Source organism: Egretta garzetta, unplaced genomic scaffold, assembly GCF_000687185.1.
Source record: "Egretta garzetta isolate BGI_Z169 unplaced genomic scaffold, ASM68718v1 scaffold158, whole genome shotgun sequence".
Lineage (NCBI taxonomy): Eukaryota > Metazoa > Chordata > Aves > Pelecaniformes > Ardeidae > Egretta > Egretta garzetta.
In genome coordinates this window covers 50,529-75,729 of record NW_009260430.1, presented here as the reverse complement: position 1 = coordinate 75,729, position 25,201 = coordinate 50,529, and the positions used below count along the sequence as shown (strand labels likewise).

The following is a 25,201-nucleotide window of genomic DNA, read 5'->3' as shown; positions in this document are numbered from 1 at the left end:
GGGGTTCCCCTGCCAGCATTCACAGCATGCAAACTCTGGGCATTGGTAAGTCAAGAAGGTGCATGTTTGCTGCTGGGAAGCAGTGTCTGGGGCGGGGGAAGAGACTCTTCCAGTGCAGGCGTGGCAGTCGATGTATTTATGCATAAGTCAAACAAGATATATGTATCCGTGTACCCTTATGGCCATCAGATGGGTGCACTAAGGGATGCTCATTGGGAATTCTCTGAAGCCACCTAACAATTGATGAAAAAGATGAGAACACTGCTCGTACGAAGCCCTCTGCTCTAGCTATCTGGTCCCCACGGGCTCTAGAAACAGAACCATTCACAATGCCAATGTCAACGCTAAGGGGAACCCATATCCCCTACGTCTGGTGGGACAGGCTGAGATTAGTCCTTCTCTAGCTGCGTAGTAGAGGTGCTAGATAGGCAAGCCATGGCTTCCAAAGGCCACAAGACTAGGAAAGGTCAATTTGTAGTGTTGGGAGAGCCAGAGGAACGGTGATTGAGCAGAGGTAGGAAGCTGGTATTTCTCATGCTACTAACTTGGTATTGCTGTACAGTGCAATTCAATTTGCAGGGATTCCTGGGACCTTGAGGAGGCACGGAGCACGAGGGAGGAAGGCGTCTTTTTAAAAAATTTTTTTTTAAAAAATGCAATTTTTATTATTTATTTTTTTTAATATTTTCCATCATTTGTTAAACTTCAGTTCCTGGCCTCCTTCATTGCTGAGCAGCCACTGGCTTGCTAGCCCAGACCAAATTCCCCATCCTCGTCTCTTTGAATCCCATATTCTGCACGATTAGCAGACAAGGAAGCCTCTGATTTCTGAGCGGGCAATGGGGAGGCTCTTTCACCTTTTTTTACTCATCTAGTACCTCTATTAAGCAGAGAAGTGATCAGAACGGGTGGTAGCAGGGTAGAGGGAGAATGAGCCGTGCAGCTTTTGATTAGTTCCGTGCGACGCATTTCCCGTGGTACCTAGAGTTTCCTGAGCAGCATCCGCATAGTGACTCTCTGCACGGTTTGCTTTTACTGGAAATGAGGGGAGAGTAAAAATTAGACCTGGAAGCAAATGCCAGACAGGAAACTTTTGATTACTGACTCTAGGTTTAAAAGACAGGCGTTTTGAGGGCCGGGTTCATGACAGGATTTTTCTGTTTGAGCGTTTAGTGAAAAAGAATTTAAAAAATCAAGAGGGTTTCTGAAATTTGTCTCACTGGGGTCAATAAATGCCGTTATTAGAAATGACGCATTCTGCATTGAATCGGTGGCGTCAGTGCATCTACCATTGACTGAGTCCTGCAGGAAGATTTTTTTTTTCATATGCTTTGAAAACAAAAAGTACTCTCTTCTTCCTCTGAACAGATAAAAAAGACAATTTTTTTTAATTGTCTAAACCATGCAGAGCCAAAACTTTTAACTTTTTTTGTCCAACAACATCCAAAAGGTTCAAATTTCTTTTTTTTTTTTTTTTCCAAAAAAAAAAACCCCCCACAAAGAGAGCTACTTAGTCGGTGAATTATTTGCATTTCTCAGATAGGAACCAGCATTATATTAAGCCTGGCATTTAAAAAAAAAAAAATAGATAAAACGGGGTTGTGGTGCAGTCCCTTCTGGGACAGGATTTGAACATCTGTGTTCACGCATCTGGTTTTCGTCACGCTTTTTAGACGGGCCCTACCACTTCTGGGGAGTCGGACCACCACAGCTCCCGTCAGCCCATCCCAAATCGCCGCTCAGGCACTGCCCTGCCAGGAGATCGCCACCATGCCCAGGCTTCCTCCGCGCCATGGAGCAGCCCTCTACCTGCGGAAGGGTAATGACGTGGCCCCCGTCACCCCGCCTGGCCACCAGCGGGCATCGTTTGCCGAGTTCATGGACAGACCAAAAAAGGCTGAAGGGCATAAAAACCCCAGCCTTGTTTCACACGTGAACTCGGCAATCGGAGGAGCTCGCGGGCACGCGCAGAAGGAATTTGCAGGAATTCTTTCTGCTTCGTGGCATCCCGTGCAAGCTCAGCCGACACCACCCTCTGCATCCTGGGGACTCCTTCGGCACCCGCAACGGGACCCCGCATCCCCAGGGAGCCCCCGGGGACTGGTGGTGCTACCAGGGCTGTTCTGGAGCGGGGGTCTGAGCATCGCGGCGTGGGAGTGGGATATCCAGCATGCAGAGCCTCAGGGAGACACGTGGGTTGCTCTCCTCTCAGTCTCCTCTGCAGTCCCTATGGAAAGATGCGGTCCTTTCCGTGCAAATAATCCGCTCCCCTAAAGGCAACTGATTATTTCCAGATTACTGTCAGTCCCAGCATGAGTCTCTGACACCAGTTTAATTGGTTAGCAGGTCAAACGCCAACCCAGGCTGGCATGGGCCATCGGGCTCCTGTGATTGACACCGGTTTCCACGGGCAGTAGCGGCAAGTGGCACCTCGGACGCCCTAGGCTGGATGAGCAGGGGCCCACTGAGTCAACCAAAGGCATCCTCCAGTGCGTACAAAAGCCTTAATCACACCCCTGAACAGAGATGTTAACGTTGTGTGTATCTCAGACAGACATATACATACACTGATATAGATATACACACAGATATACATACACATTACGAGGTGGCCCAGTCCAGCATTCACTCAACGTAATGGCCAAGGTCTTGCTGAGTTCATTAGGGTCAAGGACAAACCGCAGCTGAGGACACCTTCTAGAGAGGATCCTCTCATGACCTACAGGGCTCAACTCATGCTGGACAAAGTAATCTGAGTTTTAGCTTCCCAGTTCCCTGGAATCCTTCTGTTTCTCTGATATTAATGTGTTATGATGATCGCTCGGTTCATTCATTTTTAGCTTTTCACCCAATCATGTTTTGGAAAATACAAGAGGAAGAAATGTGGTCATGGATGCCTTCAGATGTTTATCAAACCATCTGTTGAAGAGCATCTGAAGCACACATTTCATAGAGAGGGCTCTGTAGTCCTGGCTAACCATACGTTTGTCTTTCTGACATTGCAATCAGAAGACAAAATAAACAGGGACGAGATGCCACAGCGGATTTCCAGCCTTTGAGTAATCAAACCCCATTACCACTGCAGCAGGAGGGGTGAGAAAAGCCCCATGGCAGAGCAGCCCTCCTTCCCTGGTGCTATGGGGCAGAGAGGACTCCTACTTGGACCGTGCACGAGAGCAGCGTGCTCCCGGACTACCCGCTCCCGCAGCCAGCCTGCAGGTGGCCACCTCTCCTGGCCAAGGCAGGTGGTAGGGTGGCCACAGCACCCAAAGCGCCGGGCAACAGACGAGGCTCTGTAAGCAGTTTTTAAACCGGGAGGAAAATAAGAAGGGGGAAGAGGTACGTAGCGTGTAGAAAAAGGCCAGCGTCGTTTCTGCTCATCACCGCCTGGGCTCCGTGTGGCAGGGAGGGGAGCTCCTGCCCCCCCCCCCAGGTCAGACACAGCTGCCCGGCGCTCGGCCACAGCTGGATGCAGACAAGTTCGCAGTGAGGAACAAACCCAAAGTGGCAGAGAAAGGACGTAACCTGTCCCTCAGATTGGCTGTCCCGTTTTGCACCAAGACCAAATCAAAAGCCACCCGAGTAATTCCAGGTGACCCCAAGCCTCTGGGATGCTGACCCCATCGCCTCCCCGTGCCCTCCCGCCCCGGGCAGCAGCTCTCCGGGTGCCACCTCGGCAGAAATCGGCAGCACTGGAGTCAGAGGGCGGCAGCGCCGCGGGTGCATGGCCAAGACCCCGAGAGCCACCCCACGCGCTGGCGGGGCATTTGGGACACTCCCTGACCTTGCAAGGCAATGTCTGCCTTGCACAGCGCATTCCAGCATCCCTTCTCTAACTTAAGATGCAAAACAGTGAAAAAGCTGTTTCTGTTCTGTTTGCTGTAAGGACTTTGTGGTGTATCAGTTATAGAAAGAGGGACCTAGGAAATCAGCCACTCCCTACACATAACTACAATGTGAGGAAGATCTGGCTATCTCCAGGTGAGAGACTGAATGTTTCCTTGCACCGATGGAAATGGAAAGGGGCAGATCCTTTGCCAGCTGAAGCAGGAGAAGTGTGGTGCTGGGGTCTGCTATGAGACACGATTCACCCCAAGGAGCTTCCTAAGTGAAGCAGTCCCCGGCAACAGACCAGTGATGAACTGCCAGGTGGGCTGAGAAACTGGGCAACTTTTCTTTTCTAAGGGCAGGGTGACACACTGAGCATCACCGGGAGGCTGTTGGAAATGAAAGTGGGTGGGAGATTTGGGATGTGAATGTAAGAAAAAAAAAAAATCCAGAAACTTTTATTTGGGAAAATAGGTGATTTGGGGGCCCCCGAATATAGGGACTGCTGTGCAAAATTCCTTTCTGAGGTCTGAGACGTGATCAGGTGGAAAAGAGCAGTGGGAGCAGGTAGAATTTATATTGCCCTAACAAAACAGAGAAGGGAAGAGCTTTGGTTCTGCCATGGCAGCTGAACTAAACAGTACTCTGGAAGTCCTCTAATGCCACAAACACGGCAGACCCCCAGCTTGTGCACTGCTGGGTGCAGGTTTGGCATCTTACAACAGAGGGCAAGGAAACCCATCAGTGCCACAGGAGCCAGATAGGCTACAGGAGCAGGGAAGCAGCATTTGGAAATGACCCTGAAGAAGGAGCTATATATCGTAAAAAACACTCCAGAAAAGGGCAGCGAAAGGCTGGTTTGACTTCTTTTCGTGACCTAAGATTAAGAAAGCAATGGAGAAAATGAACAGGGAAAAACCTGCAACTTCGACAAAGAAATATTAAATCCCACCTAGTGTTTTAACTGGTGAAGATGAACCCTGCAAGACAGGACTGAGATTCAAAACTAAGGAATAAGACCAGTGCCTCAGAAATCAGACTAGTGTCTGTGACTGCAGGGATGCTGGCTGGTGTCACCCAACGTGGGGCCATCAGTCCCCAGGTTTCTTCGGCTACGGAGCTGGTTGGGTTGAACAGAGATTTCATCTCGTTGCACGGGCCCCCGGGGCTGAAACGCTGACCGTCCTGATGCCACGGGCGGGTGGCCAAGATTTCAACCTCGGTCTGCTCCCAGGGAGCACTCCCCATGTAACACTCCCTGCTTTATTAAAGCTGGATGGAGGCTGCCTTCACTATAAATGCACCGGCCGAGACCCCAAGTAGGGAAAAAAAAAATAAATAAATCTGGATAGTTGAAACATGATCTTGGAGATTTGGTTTATTTGGCAGGAAAGTGGATGGAGTGCTACAGCGGTTCTGCTTGCAAAGAAAAGCTCAAATGAAAGACTGTAAAAAGAAGGGGGGGAAGGAAGGAAGGAAGGAAGGATGAAATTTTCCTCCCTTTAGTCAGCACCATATCTACCCAGATATCTTTGGTTGGATTTTATGCCAGGGAAAAATTAGTTTCTGGCCTCTTATAAGCTGGAAGGCACAGCAGAAAGTTACATCTGCAAAACGCCAGGCTCTAGTTATACTTCTGAAAAACATCTTCAGAGTTTACAATATTTAAGCTGTAAGGCATGTTTGGAGATATGAGATGGAAGATCTGAAAGGCAAGCAGATGATCTCCACAGATCATCTGTTGCATCTTGCCTCCCAAGAAAAAAAGATGAGATTCAGTACCGGAATTGCTTCTTAAAAGAACTGGGAACATATAGGGGAAAAAAAACCAAACAGAAATAAGTAGTTTTAAGGGGATGAAAAGTAGCCTAAAGGTATCCCAAATACCAGCCCTGTCGCTTTCCCTGGGATGTGTGAATAGCGAAAAGCTCTCCTGTGGCTGAGATTTATGGCTGGCCTTGGAAAGTGCTCGCCCCGTCTCAGAGGGCGCCCGGCTGAGCACGCTCTGCACGGTGGGCTGGAGGCGTGGAGGGAAGAGGGAGCAGGGGCTGTGCTTCATCCAGAGGTTCTGAAGCCAAGGGCAACGGGGTGGAGAAAGGTGGAGAAAGGGTGTCTCTGCCACGCAACCTGGTGCCGTGTCAGAGAGCCCTCCTGCGTCCCACGGAGCAGCAGGTCCACGCAGCCCCGCGCCGTACCCTGCAGCGAGAGGAGCTCAGGAGAAGTTGCTAACTCGGTGACACGGTGATGGCTTCGTGTTCCCATGTCACCTCTGCCGGGCATGGCGTTGGGTGATGGAGACAGAGGCAAAGCATCACCTACCCGTCGGCGCTCACTGAGCCTGCGTTATACCGCTTCAGCTACGACTCCAGCAACAAAATTAAAAAAAAAAAAAAGCAGCATAAACCAAAGCCCTGCTGTCACCCCGGGTAAGTGTCCGCCAGCTCTGCCCGTGCTGCCCACCGCTCTCTCTAGCCCCCACAGCCTTGCTACCCTCGCAGCTACGGCCCGAGGCAGACTGGAAGGAAGATATGATTTAAGGTCCAGCATACACGTAGATACATTGGACTGCCACAGCACAGAAAAAGCACGTTAATACCTAGAATGCTTCCCTCGATGGCACCATGACATGGTACACACACGCACACACGTACATAGAAATCTACAGATAATGCATGGGGATGGCGTGTTGGCAGTGATACAGACCTTGGCGATGGTTCGGGCTGCTGCTCTTTCCTTTAAACAGAAGCAATAGTACATTAGCATGGTGTCAGGTGGCAAAAGATGTTGCTGCTTCACTGTTAAAACATAACGAAAGGACAATACCAAACAGTACAACTAAGTGGAAGTTGTGGACAGAAGAAAGGGAAAGGAGAGCTTAATTCCTGGAGTTCCTGGCCCGGGCAGAAGATCACTGGAGACTCACACAACCTTGGAGAAGACACATACAACGCACAGGGTTGAAGAGTTTATCCCAACCCATCCTCGTGCCTACGCATGACTGAGACACCTGACGGTCGTGTGATTTGTGTGAGCACAGGAGGACTTCTGTGGGCTCAGGGAGCGGTGCCCTTCCTTTGGAACTGCACTGCCCTGAGCTGTTTCTGCACACGGGGAAGGATTTGGACGGTTCCCGTGACCCTGGTGCATTAGCTTTTCCTTCCTGGTCACTGGGACAGAGCTAACATCAGATCTCTTGATGCATGGCTTCACGCCGCAGTGCCAACACATGGTGCTGGGAGGGGGACGTGGGTGGGAGGGAGCATGGATCCCTGCCCTGACATCCCGACGCCCCAGGTGGGGTTTCTGCCTCCCAAAGCCTTTGGCAGCTACTTTGCCAATGTAGCTGTCAAAGGCTACGTGGAAGGAGTGGGACACCACAGTTTTTGTACATGGTTTCCTACTGAGATCCCAAACCACCTGACTGCCCTGAAAAATCATTGGCGTCGAGGACAAAGTGAGCTGAACGCCCGCAAAAGGGTAGGCATAACACTGCAAGCCAAGCTAAGGCCACGCTGAAAAAAAAAATAATCTCACCTTCACTGACCAGGCATCTCGGTGGCATTTCCCTCCAGCAATGAGGAAAATGCTTTGCCTTCAACTACTCTGATTCACAGCTTCTTCACCCTGGGAAATTGCATTTCATCCGGGGCCCCACAGCAGCCTTGCCCCTGCGGCCCCCCAGGGGTGTTTCTCAGCAGCTAAGGGTCTGCCCCTCCTAAGGCCAGACAGTCTAAGGGACAAACCAGACTGCAAGAAGACCTGGGCAGGAGGAGCTCGCTCCCCTCCGAGCATGCTGCTGCCCCAGCCCTGGCCCTGCCTCCAGCCAGCAGTGGCCACTGGGATGCCAAGATCTGCACAGCCCCTGACCCCTCGCCCTTAGGCTGAAGGCAGCAGCCTGGAGAGACTAAAAAAATTGCCCCTCCACCCCCTGCTGCTTGCTCAGACAAGCCTGGAAGCCTGGCCTCGGTCACTAGCTCAAATACACTTTAAAGTTTGCCACCTGACCCATGGGTCTACAGATCTCCACTCTCTGCAGAGACACACGGCCCAGGGCAGGTCCCGTCCCACCCCTCCCCAGCTGGCCCCGATGCCCACCAGTACAGCCAGCACCTCTCCATCCCTCCTGGGGTCTGCACGCTCCCCATTCGCCAAACGGGGCAAACCCGCCTGCTTAAAAACCCAAGAATTACCCCTCCTGAGCACCCATTTGAGCTGCAGGACTCCTGGCCTTCTGGGGCAATCATGCATACCTTGCCAGAGCAAATTTAGCAAAAATTTCTCACCGCTACAACCTTGCCTGCTCACGGGAGAGGCAAGAGAAGGCTGGAGGGAACGGGGAGTTAATTAACACATTGTGGGGCAGAGTCTCCTCTGAGGGTGGTGAAGAGCAGAAAGGTCAGAGGAAAACTGGGACCACTACCTTGATCAGAACCTTTGAAAATACGACTGCACTTCCAGCCAAGCACTGTAATATTACTCCAGAGCCAAGTCAGGCTGAAGAAATTCATGTACAGCATGGGAGAAGGATGGGGAGGGAGGTCACTGGATGACCCATGGGGGACCAGCTGCCAAAACCTCTCACATCTTCAAGGCTGTCCATATGCAAAAGGCAGGAAGGAAAAAAAAAAAAAACCCAAAAGAAAAAGAAAAAGGTTGCAAAGTGTGTGCTTCCCAAGTTCACTTAACTCTGCTTGCTAACCTGAATGTCAGTCCCGATTTGCTCTTCAGGTTTCTCAGGAGCTCCAGCTGGTTCAGAGGAGGGATGAGTCTAGAGGGAGAAAATAAAGACCATTAATATTCAGGCAGAGCTGATTTCAGAGCCTCCTCTCTCGGAAACTTCCCCTGCTGCCCCATCCTTTCAACTAGAACCAGCTTTATGCCACCAACTGCAACTGGGGGACAGCTCGGGAAGGATGGAGAGGGGTTGGGGTGCTACTTCCAACAGGGTCCTAAAGCAGAGCAGTGGGGGAAGAGAGAGGATGACAGCAAGAGAGAGAGAGAAACTTGTCTGCACCACCGGATTTTGAACTTCCCCAAAAAAAGAGCGGCTGCCGGGGTTTCTGAGCAGCACGGTGGTGTTTTGGCAGGAGAGCTGTCCCACCACCTGTAACCTAGCGGGCGGCATTGCTATGCCAGGAGGTCAGCAATTCAGCTGTGTGTTAGGTGGAGAGAAGCTCCAGATTTGGGGACAAATGGGAAAACTCAGCCCTGCTGCTCTTGGGAACGTGGGGAGGCACGGGACGGAGCAGCTTATGGGGCAGAGGAAACAGCGACACAAGGCCAGGAGCATTCCAGGAGAAACAGCTGGGGTCAAGTTCAACCAATTCCCTACTGCCCATGTCAGGTTTTGCCCCAAAAGGAGGAAAAAAATATGTATCGTTGCCTCCGAGGAACCATGGGTTTCTTTCCTTTCCTTTCTTGGGGAGAAAAAGAACCTGACAATGGGAATCCTGGTTAGTAATTTAAAAAAAAAACCAAACCAAACAACAAATGAACACCCCGTTGCCTACCCTGCTTTTGTGCTAAAAGCCACTGAATTAGCTCCCACATCCACTTTTGCTTGCTTCCCTCAGACCCTGGGAGAGCGGGGCTTGCTCCCTAAATATTTAATGTTGATATTCACAGCCAGGTTTTCAAGCAAGAAAGACGTGAGCTGGAGGTGTCGGGGGGAGGATGGAGAATGTTGCACGTGGTTGGGAAGAGCAGCATCTACTTAAGAGCGCGCTTGGGGAGCCTGCATTCGGGGTCAAGGCCAACGGGGCTCATCCCATGGCTTGCTGCAAACTCCTCGCTGGGCCACCACTTGTCAAACTGCCCAAGTGTCAAACACCATCCCTGTACCCTGAGGGTGCCAAGTCAGCCCTCCGGTCATACTTGGGACAAGTCAGCAGGAGGATGCATCACTGCAGGGATAAAGGGAGGGCAAGGGGCTGGGAACAGGCTGCCCACGGCTGCTGGGGGCACAGCCCGGGGAGCCACGACCCCAAGGCAGTGTATACTTATGGCTTTGCTGGAAAATTAACCACCTAGGTTTTAATGAAAGCCAGAAGGACCTGTTCAAACTGTCCCCAGAGCGCAGCTTAGGACTGGAAGGAAAGGAGTGCAAGCACTTGCACTCCCCTAACAGCCTGGTCTCAGCTGAGGTGCTCTAAGAAATGGGGCTGTTGCCTACTGTAAAATAGAGGCAGAGATATTTAAGCCCACATTTTTTCAGCCATTATGAGACCAAGAATTTCGCAGTTTTCCTCTAACTGAAAAAAAAAAAACCCAACTGGAAAAGCCTCTCCTCTGTATGCACAAAACTCATCCTCAAAAGCACAGTTGTTCAGCAGAGCAGATCTGGTGTGCACAAGATTGAGGCAATCAGAAAATTTTCCAATCCTAAGTATGGAGAAAAGAATAAAAATAGGCCTGAAAATTTTGGCATGGCTCCCCAATCCAGCTCTGTTCGCTTCCATCCAGAGAAGAGCACATCCTGATCTGATGAATTAATGATCCTCTTCACTCAAGACATCAGGAAGAAGCTGACCTTGGTGCAGCAGAGCAGCGCACAAGTGCTGGGCTGTCACCTCCATTCCAACCCACCGTAGGGTTTGCAGATGCATTCTGAGATGGGGGAAGGTGGTGCATTAAATGAAGCACAAAGTGTACTTAGCAGCTAACGAAGGGAGCACAACTGTTCTTCGGTGAGTTATTTTCTCGGGGAGGTCCATGCCCAGCAGAACACAGGACAACAGCCCCAGTTCCTCCACCTGGAGTTGCAGGTCCAGGGCTCCCACCGATGCAAGTCTCGGAGCTGGCGAGCTCATCAGCTCCCTAGGTTGAAGGGTTCAGGACCCCAGAAGGAGCTCCTTCCTTTGCATTAGCCCAGTAACGCAAGGTTTACACCGTGCCGAAGGCGGCAATCTCTTGGGCCACCACAGACGCTGCCGTGCAAAGGTAAAGACACATAAGCAACCACAGAAATTCACTGTTTCTGTGGTAGGGCGATGGTCCTGGTACAAGTGTGGTGGACAAGAGAACATTTTACTGAAACTATAATTATTAAAAATGGGTGCAAACTCAGCCAGGCACTTGACTCAAAATTTACTCTGAATTGAATGCTCAGCCTAACCTGTCATCACAAGAGCAGCTTGGGGAACAGCTACAGCGCTGCACTATTTCACCAGAACCCCAAGGAGAAGGCAGGGCTCTGCAGAGCCCTTGAACTGAGCTTCACTATAAAATGCTGGATGAAGGGCACCATCCAGCACCAGGAGGGCACCCTGCATTGGTGTGTGGGCCCAGGGGACGGTGATACAGGTGCCACTGTGTCCTCCAGAGACGTAGAGAAAGGACCTCCGGCTGGGGCATCTCATGTTTTCTCTCTCTCCTCCTGGTCTGCGTGTTGCTTGTTAGCAAGGGAAGCATGTTTCGGTTAAAGAGGAGCTAGGTGAGACGACCTGCACGCCACGGGAACACACACAGCTCATGCTACCCACCACAGCAACGCTTCCGAGTCGCCGGCTGCTGCAGGGGACCTGGTGGTACCCACAGCTCCTTCCCACCACCCCTCCCAGTACAGCCCAGGGAAACGCCGCACTAACTCCAGGTGCCAGCTCCCCAGATCCAAAGGGAAGGCAAATTCTCTATTCCTGGTAGCACAGATAACGCTCAAGCATCTGGGGACAGTAGGGATATCATGCCTCCGGGCAGGACAGCACCAGGACCCCACAACACCAGAGGGCAGCAGCACAGAACAGGGGCGGGAGCATACACAGAACCACGCACACACCACGACGCACACAGAGACGACGATGATTTTTTTGAACAGCCCCAGTATGAACAATTAGGAAGAGGGTGACAAGGAGATGGATGCTGGAATGGGATGAGGACTTAAATGAGTCTCCATGCTGTGTTGGAGTTCCTATGAGGAGCCAATTTTTACCCTAACCATGACTTTATGTCTCCAGCCTAAGCTACTTTTCGTAACTGAGATAATTTATGAAATTTATGAACTATTTTATTACACAAAATGGGATGGAAGAGGCACATTATTATTTTTCTCCCAGCAGCCTGACTCTCAAACCAGGCTGCTGTTCAGCACAACAGGAAAATGCGTTCCTAATATTACACTTGCCATTCGTGGATGCAGTTTGCTGCAAACGAACTGCACAAAGTGGCACGTGAGATTTACTGAGGCTGTAAAACTGGGACCAGATTTGGCAATCAGGCACCAGATCATATCAGCTCTAACAGCACTAATGCACCTAGTGAGGATTTAAACTGCTCTACGGACAGAGCTTGGCCCACACTCTTGAAATGCAAGCCACGTATTCCCCACCTTAAAATATTGACTTGCCTACACCTTCAGACAGCCACCTCATTTAAAACACGTCCATGATTTGAAAATCCACTCTTTTCTGCAGAACCTGAGATAATGTTATTTATCATAAATCTTACACAGCCGTATACATGTCTTTGCATTTGGATGGATCCCCAAAGGTCAAGTCCCAGACTGAATAACCGGGGCTAACAACTGCTTGGCTGTGGGTCAGTCTTGGAAGAAGAAAAATGAAATGGAAAAAATCCTGCTGAGATGGGACATCCCTTTCCCAAAGATCAGACATGAATGATCATTTCCGTTAGGCATTCCAGATCTCTCTCGCCTCCAGACGTTGTCCTCAAAAGCAGGCACAGCTCCTACCGCGATCTTATTCTGTGCTGCCACCGATGCGTCCCACAGGGCCACCAGGCCAGCAAATGTGGCAAACCTAGGGTTGGTTACCTGATGGGCACAGCTCCTACAGCATGAAGCGGGACAAATGGGTGAAAGATGGGAAAAAGAGGGCTGGAGAAAGGGGAACGTGCAGGAGTGATGGCAGACGGAAAACAGAAGCACGCACGGGGAAGGTTTTTTGTCAAGCGCTGCATGAATCGGAGGAGGTTGGTAAGACCATCAAGAAATCATCTTTACAAAAGCAAGCTGATCAAGCGCTCTCCCATTTTCCTGCCTTAAATCGTCCTTTTGGGAGACAGCTTCCCAACACTTGTGTGTACCAACAGCTAAAACGCACATTGAGGGGCATGGGGTTAGTCTGTCAGCAGCGGGATGGGGGGGCTGCTTTGGGCTTTCACTCATTCCTTTGAAAAAAACCGATCTTCAGAGGTTTCTTTTTTTGGTTTTTTTTCTTTTTTTTTTTTTTTTTCATTTTTAATTAAAGGCTTTGCGTGTTACAGTCCCAAACGAAGAACAAGGAGTGACATGACACACAGTTTCAGGGTCACATGCACTTCATACCTGGAGGCACCGTACGTTTGCGTTTGCGTGCTTTTCAAGTGTTTTCACCAAAGAAAACCAAACGGTTTTTTTGTGGAGGAAAGAGGAAAAGAAACAGAATAAAGAAAATTAGCATATGAACAAAGTGTATCCCCGGGAGCAGCTGCGCTGTGACCAGGCTTAGAGGTGAGCACGGGAGCGAGGGCTGAGCTTGATCCGGCTCGGAAGCCACCGCGCCCCGGTGTCACCCTTGGGGACAGGCAGCTGGCACCTTGCTCCGAAAGCAAATGGGCACCGCAGAGCGGGGAAAATGCGGGGGCCTCCGAGAGAGCGTTCGTGAGATGGCCTCAGCCCTCGGTCCCATCAGCCAAGGACTCCTTGGGCTGGGCTGCTGCCTTGGCCATCGTGTGCTGGTGGTTTTGGGGTTTTTTTTAGCAAAGACCAATATACGAACGTAGTTGAGATCAAGGCCCTGTTCTCACAAGCGACAATAAAGAGCAGATTTTTCCTCAGCAGCTGGTGCGTAACAGGTTACGGCGCCCGGGCGCAGCACGCCACGCACGCATTACAAGCCCGGACCGTACCTGCGCGTACAGGAGCCTTGTGCATGTTTCAGATTTGGTTCGACCGCATTTTGAATTTGAAGATGAAATCGAAGCTACTTTCTCAGAGGCCACCATATCTTCCCCCAGACAAGTGAGACTAGCTCCAGGGCAGAGACCTGAGTGATGGACTGGGGACACGTGAACTCCTCCAAGGCACGAGTAACAATTCTCATATCAAGCAGCCAGCCTTTTGGGAGATGCCTTGGGAAGACGGGTACGCTCCAGCCCCAGGGCTCCTGCTATGAGGAACGAGCAGCCCAGTGTTGAGCAGAAAGGGTGGCCAGGGTAGCGGTGACTGCAGGTCACCCCCAGGCACCCGGGAGGACGATGGGGATATCTCATTCCTCCAACCCACTTCCTAACCACGTTGTCGTGCGTTGCCATCGCCTTAAGGTGGCACTGGGCTTGACGTGCCCCAGCGCCCGCCAGCTGGCTTAGTGAAGTGGGTAGACGAGGATAGATGGAAAAGTGTGAGCGATGGAAGCTGCAGCCAGAACATACAGTTACCCCCTTTTTTTTGTTTGGTTGGTTTTGTTTGTTTTTTTTTTTTCCTAATTAACTTATTTGCCTGCATCCAAAATACATTCAAAAGAGGTTCATGGCTTTCTTGGTGAAAAAAATTCCACCTGACTACCAGCTGAATCCATCAGAGCACCCACGGCTCCCTCTCCCAGGTCACATTCACTTCGCCTGGGCTTTTAGGATGAAGCTGGGAGAGCAGAAACCTGGCTTGGGGCCAGCACCGGGACCAGCATCCGCAGCATCAGCCAGCAGAATGGCTACGACCCTGCTGCAGTTTTTTCTTGCCTTTTTTTATTCCAGGCAGCTGGGCTTTTCACAGAACTGCATTTTTTGCTCTTTCTCCTCCCCAAAGTTTTCATTTAGCCTCTTGTGGAGCTCTGAAGCTTAGTTTTCCTCCAGGTATTAGCTCCATGGGAAACATAGGTTTTAACAAGTGGATTAAGTAGCAAGTAATCACCCCAGTACGTCCTCGTGCCAAAGGGCGTCCCTGCATGTCTGGCTGCATGTTCAGTCTTTCGAACAGCAGTAAAACCTGACCAAGTCCGCTGAAATCAGCCCCTGGCTTTCTGCGTTTTGCAGCGGACTTTGGACCAGGCTCCTCATCCTCCCCAGTAGCTGATCCCAGCCGGTGCTGCAGCAAGAAGGTCAAGTACTGGGAGGGAGAGTTTCGATGCGGGGTGAGTTTAATGCTATTGGAAAAACAGTTTTGTTCTGGTTTGTTGGGTTGTCGGTTTGGGTTTAAGCAAAACCTTGAAGCCGGTTCTTAAATCTCTAGGGAAAAAGCAACCGATCAGACACACACTGGGAATGAATCCGATGAAAACTTACTGACCATGACAACGTGACTTCCAACAGGTTTTTAAGATGGTTTAACAGGCTGGCCGCTGTGTTTCAAGTGCAGGCTAATGCTTATGCTAGGAAATGCATTCAGATTGTCTGCCCGAGGGCTGAAAGGCACCAGTAACATGGGAAAACACAGAGGGATTCACACCTGCAGTGGCACAACCCGGTGCTGGACCACAACCCTGCTTGGGAGGGGGGAGATGGGGCACCCAGAGCCCCAGCACACCCAACAAAAGCTCCAGGAATATCAAACCGACACGTCCAACTCCTGTTCAAACCCAAAGAAATCTGGCTAGCCCCTAAAAACACGCTGGAAAGGGATGCACAGCCTTGCCCGCGATGCGGCGCAGTGCGAAGTGTAAGGTGAAGAGCAACGCTTTGCACGTTGGCGTCTGGGGAAGCCTCCTCCTCAACGCCACCAACCCCGAGGGGGACATGGAGGATGCAGTGCTTCCCCACGGCCCGGAGGGCAGCGAGGCATGGCAGGGGACTCTGTCCCCAGCTCCATGAAGCTCCAAATCCCAAGAGGCTGGGAATTCCCACAGCACTGCCCTGACCTGTGTGGTTTCAGCTGAAAAAGCCTGGGTACGGTGACGAGTTACCTCCCCTTAAAGCCAGACGGATGCTGCTAAAACACAGTGGTGCTTTATCAGCATCACCCATGGCGGCTCCGCCGTCCTTCCCTACTCGTGTCAGCGAGGGATAAATGAAAAGCAAGGAATGGGAAAATGCTCGCTGAATCCTGATTTGGTTTTTCACCTCTTTGAGAATTCAAAAGAAAAAAAAGGAAAGGAAAGGAAAGGAAAGGAAAGGGGGACCCAGAGCAAATGCACCTGGGGAGAGAGCTGGGCCAGTCAAAGGAGGGATAGAAGTTTGCTGGAAGGCAGAAGGACCATTAGAGACCAGCTGGAGCAGCAAGGAGAGCCCGAGCGGGCGCAAGGAGCTGCACGCAGGGCGAGGGCAGCGTTTACCTACGATCCAGGGCAGCTCAGGAGGGAGGTCTTCACACCTGGGCACGGCAACTGTCACAACACAACGCAACTACCAGCGGACGTGGAGAAATAAAGGTGAAAAGAAGAGCACGTACACACACAGACACAAAAAGAAAAAAAAAAAAAGAAAAAAAACAACAGGGAAATTAAAATCAAGTCAAAAAGAAATACATGTAGAAAACAAAGCAAAAAAACTCAAAAAGAAAAAGCATATACCAGCCCTTAAGAGCTCTTGAAATCAACTTTTTCAACCTAAAAAATAAATAAAGAAACGAAACTATAGATCCAGATAAGAAAAATAAATATGGAGACAGTGGCATCACAAGGAAGGCAGTGGAAGAGGGAGGTGGAGGAGCAGGTACCTGTACATGGGGACGGTGACGGTGCGTTCGTAGTACTGCCAGGTGGAGTGCAGGTCCGTCCGGGCCAGGTTGGTGGCATAAAATCTCCAAGCCGCCTATGGAGGGGACACGGTGGGATGGAGGACCCAGGCACGGCCAACACCACTCCTGGTGTTATAAACCTCAGCCGACCCCGAGCCCTCCCTCTGCTTTCTGTGGGATGGGGCCGATATTTTGCCTTTTCCTTGGCTTGACAGATGACAAATTTGGGCCGGTACCATGACACTCCTGAGCATTCAGCCCAGCTTAAAAGTGCTGCGGCTGCCAGGCACTCGCTGCCAGGGCGAGGTCGGGTGTCCAAGGGGTGTTGTGGCACATTAGAGTTAAACTCTAGAGTTAAAAACTTTGGAGAGAGAGGAGCAGGGGAATGTCAAGTGCCTCCAATTTCAAATCACCAAGGCCAGCCTTCTGCACAGACATCTGTTATCGACAAGAAAATGCTCCCAACTGTAACTTTATACCAGTATAAATATTCTCGGGGGGGGTGGGGTGAAGAAGTTTGGTGAAAACAGCCTGTCCTAATGCAGTTGCCTTGCTGGGCTGGGCTGGATTCCGTTCCGGCTCTCCCCCAGATTGCCTACCACATATGCTCTTTTCCCATGGCTGATTTCCCGGCATTTATTCCCAGACGAGACCAGTCACCAGCTGCTGTCTGACACCTCGCAGACACAGCCCCATTTTTCACCTGCCCGTCTCCCCCCCGGCTTCTAAAAGTCTATTAAGCCCCCCAAAATCAGGCTGATGTCACCCCCAGGCTCCTTGGATGCGATCCTCACCTGGATCAGGCCCGCTGCTGGGTTTCGCCTCTTCTCAAAGTGTTTTTGGCGATGCTGCTCTTGAACCTTCAGAGCAAACCCCGAACCCAAGATGCCCTTGGAAAGAGAATGAAAATTTGCAGTCAGCAAGGTGTTCGCTAACTTTTCACTAAAAAGTTGTGGCCAATTTTTCCCTCCAAAGGTTTGTTCTGGCTCATTTTTTGCTTGAAATGTATGGGGGGAGGAAGGAGAAGCCTTCACCCAAGGCAGCCCTGGCAGGCACCCTCCCCACCAAGGGGCAGCAGTGGGGAGCGGACTTTGCTGGCACTCACTGGAATTGCTGCTTTTACCAAACTGCCTCCAGCTCCCTGGTAAAACACAAAATAACCACACCGTGCTGGCATTCAGCAAGTTATCCCCAGAGAGGGAGATCAGATCCATGCAACATGCTGAAACACACTTTGAAAGGGACTGGGGCAATGTGCTGAAATGGTGTAATCACCCGTAGGAACAGCCCTTTGCAGGAAAAAAAACGGTTTCACTTCAGTAAATATTTGTTCAGGGCCAAATCTAGAGTTTCCATCCCGTTTGCTCACACACATAGTGCCCGGGCTGTGGGTATTCAGGCATGGCTTCCCCTCTTCTCCCCTTTTTTTTGGCTCAAAAGCCACGGAGCAGTCGCAGCTGGGAGGTCTCTGGGTGCATCGCGCCGCTGGACGCAGCTCTTGCGTGGCCACCAGCTCCAGGGGCCGGGGACAAAGCGTGGCAGAGCTCAGCCTCCCCCCTACCCCCCCAGCAAGACACTGCAGCCTCCGCTTACGGCAGGAAGGGCGAAGAAGGAGACGCCGATGAGCGTGAACGTAGCTGCCAGCAGCCGCCCGTTCCAGGTCTGCGGGTACTTGTCCCCGTAGCCGATGGTGGTGAGAGTAATCTGCAGGGAGGAGATCGCCGCAGAGCCCTTGGTCAGCCAGCCTTAAAACCAAACCAACACGGCCAAAACTCCCGCAACACCGGAGCGGGACGTGGAGGAGCCAGGGTCACCACATGGCTTGAGCTGACCAAGTCGAGGTGCGGCTCAGGCACCCAGGAGCACCCCCCGGCATTTTGGGATGGGCACCAACATGGGACACGGCGATGCCCTGACAGCCGGGCCAGCGCTGCCACCCTCCCTGCTCGACACACGGCCGTTTTCACGCCAGCCGGGAGCGTTTTCTTGCCTTTCGCTGACACAGAGAGCGCTGCCATCTGGTGCAGAGGCTTGCGGCAGCTCGGAGCCTCCCCCGGGAGACGGGGTTGTGCCTTCAGCAGGGAAAGCGAACCGGCACGGTTCCCCCCAACTCCCTTTTGGCATCTCAGGGAAGAAGGCAGGGCTATTTGCATGCATAAAGATCTGGTACTGTTTATTCCTCATCTTCCCAGCACTGCCTATTAGCTGGTCTCCCTTCCTATTTAAAACCAGCATATTAGCCCAACAGGATGAATTACGGCTGCTTCACACAACCTAATTTAGGGATGGGTTTTTCCCCTCCTCAGTATTGCAATGCACCAAGGCAGCGCTGGCAAGCTGCTGTGTGTGTGTTTTGGGGAAGGAGCCGAGAGATTTGTTGGAGACGAAGAATCCCCTGAACTCCAAACTGCAGGAAAAAACGGATTTTCCCACTTCAGCCCTCACTAGTGGGAAACGCTGGGTTATCCCCGCCCCAAGGCTTCCAAGAGGATCTGAAGAGCCTGGGATTGGCAGGGGAAGGCAGGGAAAGACTGTCTGATTAGGAACATCATCTCTGAGACTCCTGCCCCATGGACCCCAGCAGTCCCTGTGCTTGAAGGGAGGCTGTAGCGAGGTGGGGGTCAGCCTCTTCTCCCAGGGAACGGGCGATGGGACGAGGGGGAATGGTCTGAAGTTGAGCCAGGGCATGTTTAGGTTGGACATTAGGAAAAATTCCTTCCCCAAAGGGCTGTCAGGCTCTGGAAGGGGCTGCCCACGGAAGGGGTTGAGTCTCCATCCCTGGGGGGATTTAAAAGCTGGGCAGAGGAGGTGCTGAGGGCCAGGGTTTAGTGGTGGGATGGCAGGGGTAGGGGAACGGTTGGGCTTGGTGATCTTAAAGGGCTTTTCCAACCTAAACAGTTCTATGATTCTGTTCTAAGTGGGAAGCTGTCCCCATCCCACAGCCTCCCCGGACAGAGCCGGCCCCAGGGACACCATGTTGACATGGCTTTGGAAACCCTCATGCATTCAACTTGGAATAAAACCACTTTTACACAAATGGAAGTACGATCCCAAAGCGCTGGTTAATTGGACCCGCTAAAAGCCCTATCAATTAGATGTCATTCTGACAAAGCGGTTAGAAAATGCATCTGCGTGGCTATTCCTTACCGAAACACAAAGTCGAAGCAATGCTCTCTCCATAACCGCTACAAAGTTGGTGTACAAGTTTTTATCATTTATACAGACTACAAGGGTTGGATCCACTCAGATCAGACCCAGGAGTGAGTTGCTGGACCTGAAATTTGATTTATTTTGCCCATCTCCTAACATCTGTCTGTACTGGACCCGTGAGCTGGACAATGACAAAACCTGTTCATTTTAACGAAGCTCAAAGTTTACTTTGAGCTTTTCAGTGGCAAAACAGCCTGGTGCACCTCCACGTCCCGAAGTGAGGGGGGGGATCCGCTGCCAAAGGCGCGCTCAGCCTGGGAAGCAGGAGGGATAAATCAGCACAGGGCTCTCCCGAGACCGAGCTCTCCTCTGGGCTGTCACTTTTTCCTCATTGTTTGTGGTCTCCTTATGTCAAACCAGGCTTTGTTTTTATTTTTCTGTCATAACCAAGGGTCTTGAAAAGCAATTTACTGCTTCTTTCCCTTTGTTGGAAGCGAGGAGCTGCTTGATCAGCCGATTCCTCCCCAAGCCTGTTACTGGGATTTGATCAGATCTGGGATTTTCATTACATGCTTTGTAATCAAGGTCAAACGAGCGCCACAGTGTCGGAGCAGAAGAACAATAATGCAAGAAGATTAGAACCCGTCATTAATTCTCTCTTTGTTAATCGGGTAATCCAATAATTCACATGCACACACGGCGCAACCCCAAAGCGTTGCCCTTTCCTCCTTTGTCAGCAAAGACGCGAGAGCGCTCCCAGCGCTCAAGTCTTTCTGGCGCTTAGGCCCTTATAAAATTTATTCCAGTGTGGTTAACAGCGTGTTGCCCAAGTACGATTTTAAATAATTAAAAGGTGGCAATGCTTGTCGAGAGGATGATCAAAGCGCCCCGTGGCATGGGGCCTTCGTCTGACCTGCCTCTGCTCTTGTGACGGAGCTAAACCCCACGATGGGGAGCGCACGAGTTCCCAGATTCCTTGCAGCTCCGGCTAATTCAAGAAATGTGATCCCCTAACATTTTCTAGTGGGTTTATTTAAGAAAAAGAGCTAAATGGAGTAGCCTAAAGCCATTTAATAAAAATGTTAACTAAGCACTCCATAAGTCAATGCGATAGAAGATGGAGGGTTAATGGATATTTCATTTTAATAACCAGCAGCTGTTCTAGGAAAATTACTTACCAGACCCCACCAGAGTGCATCTGCGTATGTATCAAAGTGCTCATTTTCTCCTTTCTCGGCCAAGTATACCAGGAAAGAGGCCAGGATGAGGCACAGGAAGCCAATATACCAGGCAGTAATCAGCTCCTGCAAGATCATTAAGGGATAGAAGAGAATAATTGCAATCCTGCTGCTCATCTCCAAAAGCTGAGTTACTTGCTTGCGGTTGGATCGGAACTTTCCTTGCATTTGTTTAGGCTTTGGTCGGAGATCAGAAGTGCCACTTTGGGAGATGGGACCCTGTACTGGCGGTGGCCCTGCTACGCACACGGGGCGATCCCCGTCCCAAAGGCTCCCATACAGCAAACGGAGAAGGCAAGGGAGTGTCAATAGCTCTGTTATTTCAAGATGTGGAACTGAGACTTAGAAAAAAATAATATATACATACATTTCCCCAGTTCACACAGGGAAGTGGGGTTAAAAATGAAATGGGAACCCCAAATCCCTGGGGACTCTGATTAGGGCAGGTCCCTTCCACTAACCGGGAAGGAGCTACGGACCTGGGGTCTGGATACGATATCCCCCAATTTCAGGGAAGTTTTATTTCAGAATTCACAGGAGTGCATATTTTTGGATGAAGTTAATACAAGGGAGGACAAGAGACCCCCACAAACTCCCTACGGTTTTTACACTGTTCTGAATAAGCTGGCTAAGCTTTTCAGGGGAAAAAGCGCAGGGAATAAGAGAAATGTTAAATTCATAAATTCAGGAGCAGGAACAACAACAACAAAAGGTCAACAAACTCTTCCCAAACTGGAGAAAGGCCAAAGTGCCTTACACCAGGGATCGGTTCTGCGACTGGTACGTGCTCTCACGTCGGGAAGAGGAACCCGGCAGGGTAATCGTGTCTGCGAGAGGCTGCTGCTCGCGGGATGCGCTTTCAGAAACGCACCCACTTTGAAGCGTGCCTCCTAGGCAAAGGGCTTGCAATGACACCTGGGCTTAACGAGGCTGCCGGCTTAGCACTAACTCATTGGAATGAGCTGTGCCGGCGTGCAGGCAGTCGCTATGTTCAAGATATTCCCTGCAAACACCTAAGCATCCCTCCTTTCTCTGCTCTGCTGGCTGGAGGGCTCCATCGGACCTCATGCCTCTAAATTTGCATTGCTCCCCCCGTTACTGTACGGTGTCTGTCCAACCTCCCCAGACCTGGGAGATGTTTGGGGTGGAGAACTGAACCAAAGCAGGGTCTCTCAGGTGGGGGGGGAACATGAAGAGCGACTCAATGTCCTTGCTTGGGGCTTGCTCACCTTACTGTGTGCGTAGACCACAGAGCCCAGGAGCTTCCAGGTGCCACCCCGCCGGTCCATGCGGATCATGCGCAGGATCTGCAGGAACCTCAAACTCCTGAGCGCCGAGGTGGCAAAGACATTCCCCTGGGACCCCGCTGCCAGCACAGCAATGGACGCGATCAGCACCATGATGTCTGCATGGACAGAGGACATTGAAAGCTGAAGCAATGCTGCTGAGCCACTCCCAAATGGGGGGGGCTCTCCCACCACCCCGGCAGCAGGAGGCTGCACGTGAAAGGGATCCTGCATCGGTTGTGTCTTGTGCCGGAAGCACACAGCCATAAATCTTAACCTGGGTGAAAGGAGCCACCACACCCCTTATGGAAGCATCCTAGCTCCACACTCATCCTTCCCATAGAAAAAACATGTCAAATACTGCAAAAGCCAGAATTCTGGCATGATTCAGTGTCGCCACTGTGGAACTGGATTAAATCCTTGCAAAACGCATGCCCTTTTTTAATGAGCCGCAGCTGCCTGTTACACAGCTGTCTACAGGTGTGAATTCCCCCATCTAAATTGGGAATGGAAATCTAGAGGTCCACCATAGCGATCCTAGGGTGCTCACGGACAAAGGAAGGCCAAGAAAAAAAGCCTTGCTCTATAATAACTCAACTTCGAAGATCCTGTAAACCTCCCTACTCCCTAGTTTTCTATGCAAGTTTTATAGGAGGGCTTTTCTGTAGAATAAGCTAAAATCCTGCATATGCCCATTGCCAGGTCCCGGATATTTGAAAGCATGCTCCATCGCAAATGGCACGGCCTCTCCACCCACTCCTTACCCCATTAAAAATAACTGCGGTGCACAGGCGGCCCCTTTCACAAGAGGATCACCGAGTACTTTGCAAACAAGAATTAATTAAGTCTCGTAACTCCCTTGTGAGGCGGCTCATCAGCACCAGGGAAGGCAAAGTGAGACACAGAGAGTTTCAATGACTTGTGAGCGATTCGGTGTTGAGGTTGGACGCGGGATTCCCAGCTCCCGTGCTCAGCTCCTCCCAGCTAAACCCCCTCTCTGTGACCGTGGGTGGCAGCGATGCCTGGGGGACGCAGGGCAACAGGACAGCTCCCAGGTCTGCGGAAAACAGGGTGGGCCACGTGCAAGATAAGGCGAATGGTGGCCGGGGATTAGGACTTTTTTTCTTCTCAAGGTGACCACGAAGCAGCTGAGGATCAACCCCCAAAACGCACACCAGAAACCAGAGCCCCGCGCAAGCAAGAGCTCGCAATAGCTGTTTTGGTGTGGGAAATCCCACGCAGGGAAGGCAGGTCTTACCGATGACGCAGAAAGGCTTGCGGGCAAATTTTAACCTTCCCCTCCAGCCCCGGTATCGGCAGCAGCAGCCGGCCGCCCAGATCCTCACAAAGTACTCGACCCCGAACACCACGATGGTGACGATTTCCTGCGGGGCAGACAACGCCGTCAGTCGAGGAAGAAACGTGATGGAGAGCACGCTCCAGAATCAAATACAAACCATTAACCTAAACTCTGCACACCTCAGAAAATACCCCGCAGAGCTGCCTGCCCCGGGACTGTTAAACGGAGAGCCCAGGCTGGGAAGATGGCCAGACCTTTGCTGTTGTGTTTTCCCTCACCCTCCCCGGGGGTGCTGAGATGTGCTGCCCGTTATAGCCGGTGAACTGGAGTTTTACATCTTCTCATCTCGTATTTGCATCCCCCATCACAACACTGCCCAGTACCTGCTTATCTCCCCCCACCGTTACTCTCCAGGACTTGACGAGGTTAACGCTGAGCAGCTTGGGGAAGACCAGCGATGGGAATCACTGGCTACTCCATCCTAGGACTCTTCACAGGGGGATTTGAGCTTTTTTCCCTAGAAAATCGGACTGGTGGTCTCTGCATGCTGATGGAGATCCTCCATCCCTTGATGCCAAGCAAGCACGCCGACGCTGTGCATCGCAGCTCTTTCCATCGCCACCCCAATACCCTGCACGTGCTCCCTTCCCTCCCATTTCTTTACCAGCGGCGCTTGCCTCATGTGCCAAACCTGAGGAAGCCCTAATCAGCCTGCAGCGCCGTTTGATGTCGATGTCGGGCAGGGACCGGGGAAGAGGAGGCAGCAACACGGGCTGCTCCCTACGCAGAGCAACCCCAGCATTAAACACTGGGAGCTGGTGGGCACCAGGCTGCTTTTGAGTTGGGGTCAGTCTTGCTACTGCGTTTTGCAATTGGAGGTAAACGCAGAAAAAAAGAAAAAGTTTAGGAAGAAAGGTTTTAAAGGATCCTTAAAATTATTGTTCATTTATTCCTGATCCAGATGCCTCCTTTTCACACTCTCCCTGTTTCGTACCTGCAGGTCCCACTGGTCCCCTTCTCACAAGCAACAGTTTAAATTCTTGCCCCAGTTAAACACTCACAACCTCAGGTTTTTAGTGTGGTTTTGACTTCGTTTTAATGCCTCTCCGATGGTTCCCTTTGCAACCCCCCCGACTTACCAGGATGTAAAGGGCCCCTTCCGAGCTGTTCTGGTACTCATCGATGGTCGAAAAGACAGACAGCACCAGGCAGGAGAAAACTAGTAGAAAACTATATAACACAAAGATAAAAAATGAAAAAGGGAACATCAGTCTTCAGAGCAGGATTTCTTTCCACATTTACTCAAACTGGTCCAGGGAGCATTTTTGGACACATTTACTGGGCCGCTGCTACAACGCTTTGTAAAAGGAGAAGGTAAATTCCCTGATTTTGGTAACTGAGAGGCTGTGCGTGGAAGGGACCCCCTGGGCCGTACCCCCTTTGGCCAGTGCCGACCCCATTCACCTCCCAGGGGCTCGGATAACCCCCGACATCGTTTCCCTGAGGAACTGTCAGCTCCTCACTGCTTTCAACAAGCATGCAAACCAGCGGGGAAATGCTCATTTATTAACGTGACCGGACTGGCTAACGAGCAGGAGCTGGACACAAACCCAGAGAAAACTCCACCGATGCTCTGCTTACACCTTTTCCTCCACAAAAGCTTACATGGGAGTGGGACCACATTTCCCGTCCTTGCCAGGGTAGGACACTTTGGGTGGATTTAATGTTCCTTTTTTTTTAGGCAGGTACTCCAGATTAACTCTTTACTGCCTGGAAAGGCTTGCAACTTCCCGGA

General features: G+C 51.2%; 1 protein-coding gene across 1 annotated transcript in view; it reads right to left on the bottom strand.

The window, feature by feature from the left end:
* Nucleotides 1-24,899, bottom strand: part of KCNQ2 (potassium voltage-gated channel subfamily Q member 2) — a 44,663-nt gene extending 19,764 nt beyond the window's left edge. Inside the window, exons 1-11 of the mRNA XM_035899251.1 lie at nucleotides 24,871-24,899; nucleotides 24,546-24,636; nucleotides 23,365-23,491; nucleotides 22,050-22,225; nucleotides 20,761-20,886; nucleotides 18,026-18,136; nucleotides 17,227-17,322; nucleotides 16,412-16,506; nucleotides 13,109-13,138; nucleotides 8,528-8,596; nucleotides 6,532-6,561 (exon numbers count right to left, since the gene is read on the bottom strand). Coding sequence (XP_035755144.1) covers nucleotides 6,532-6,561; nucleotides 8,528-8,596; nucleotides 13,109-13,138; nucleotides 16,412-16,506; nucleotides 17,227-17,322; nucleotides 18,026-18,136; nucleotides 20,761-20,886; nucleotides 22,050-22,225; nucleotides 23,365-23,491; nucleotides 24,546-24,636; nucleotides 24,871-24,899 — 980 coding nt within the window. The remainder of the gene's footprint in view (nucleotides 1-6,531; nucleotides 6,562-8,527; nucleotides 8,597-13,108; nucleotides 13,139-16,411; nucleotides 16,507-17,226; nucleotides 17,323-18,025; nucleotides 18,137-20,760; nucleotides 20,887-22,049; nucleotides 22,226-23,364; nucleotides 23,492-24,545; nucleotides 24,637-24,870) is intronic.
* Between the last annotated feature and the right edge of the window lie 302 nt (nucleotides 24,900-25,201).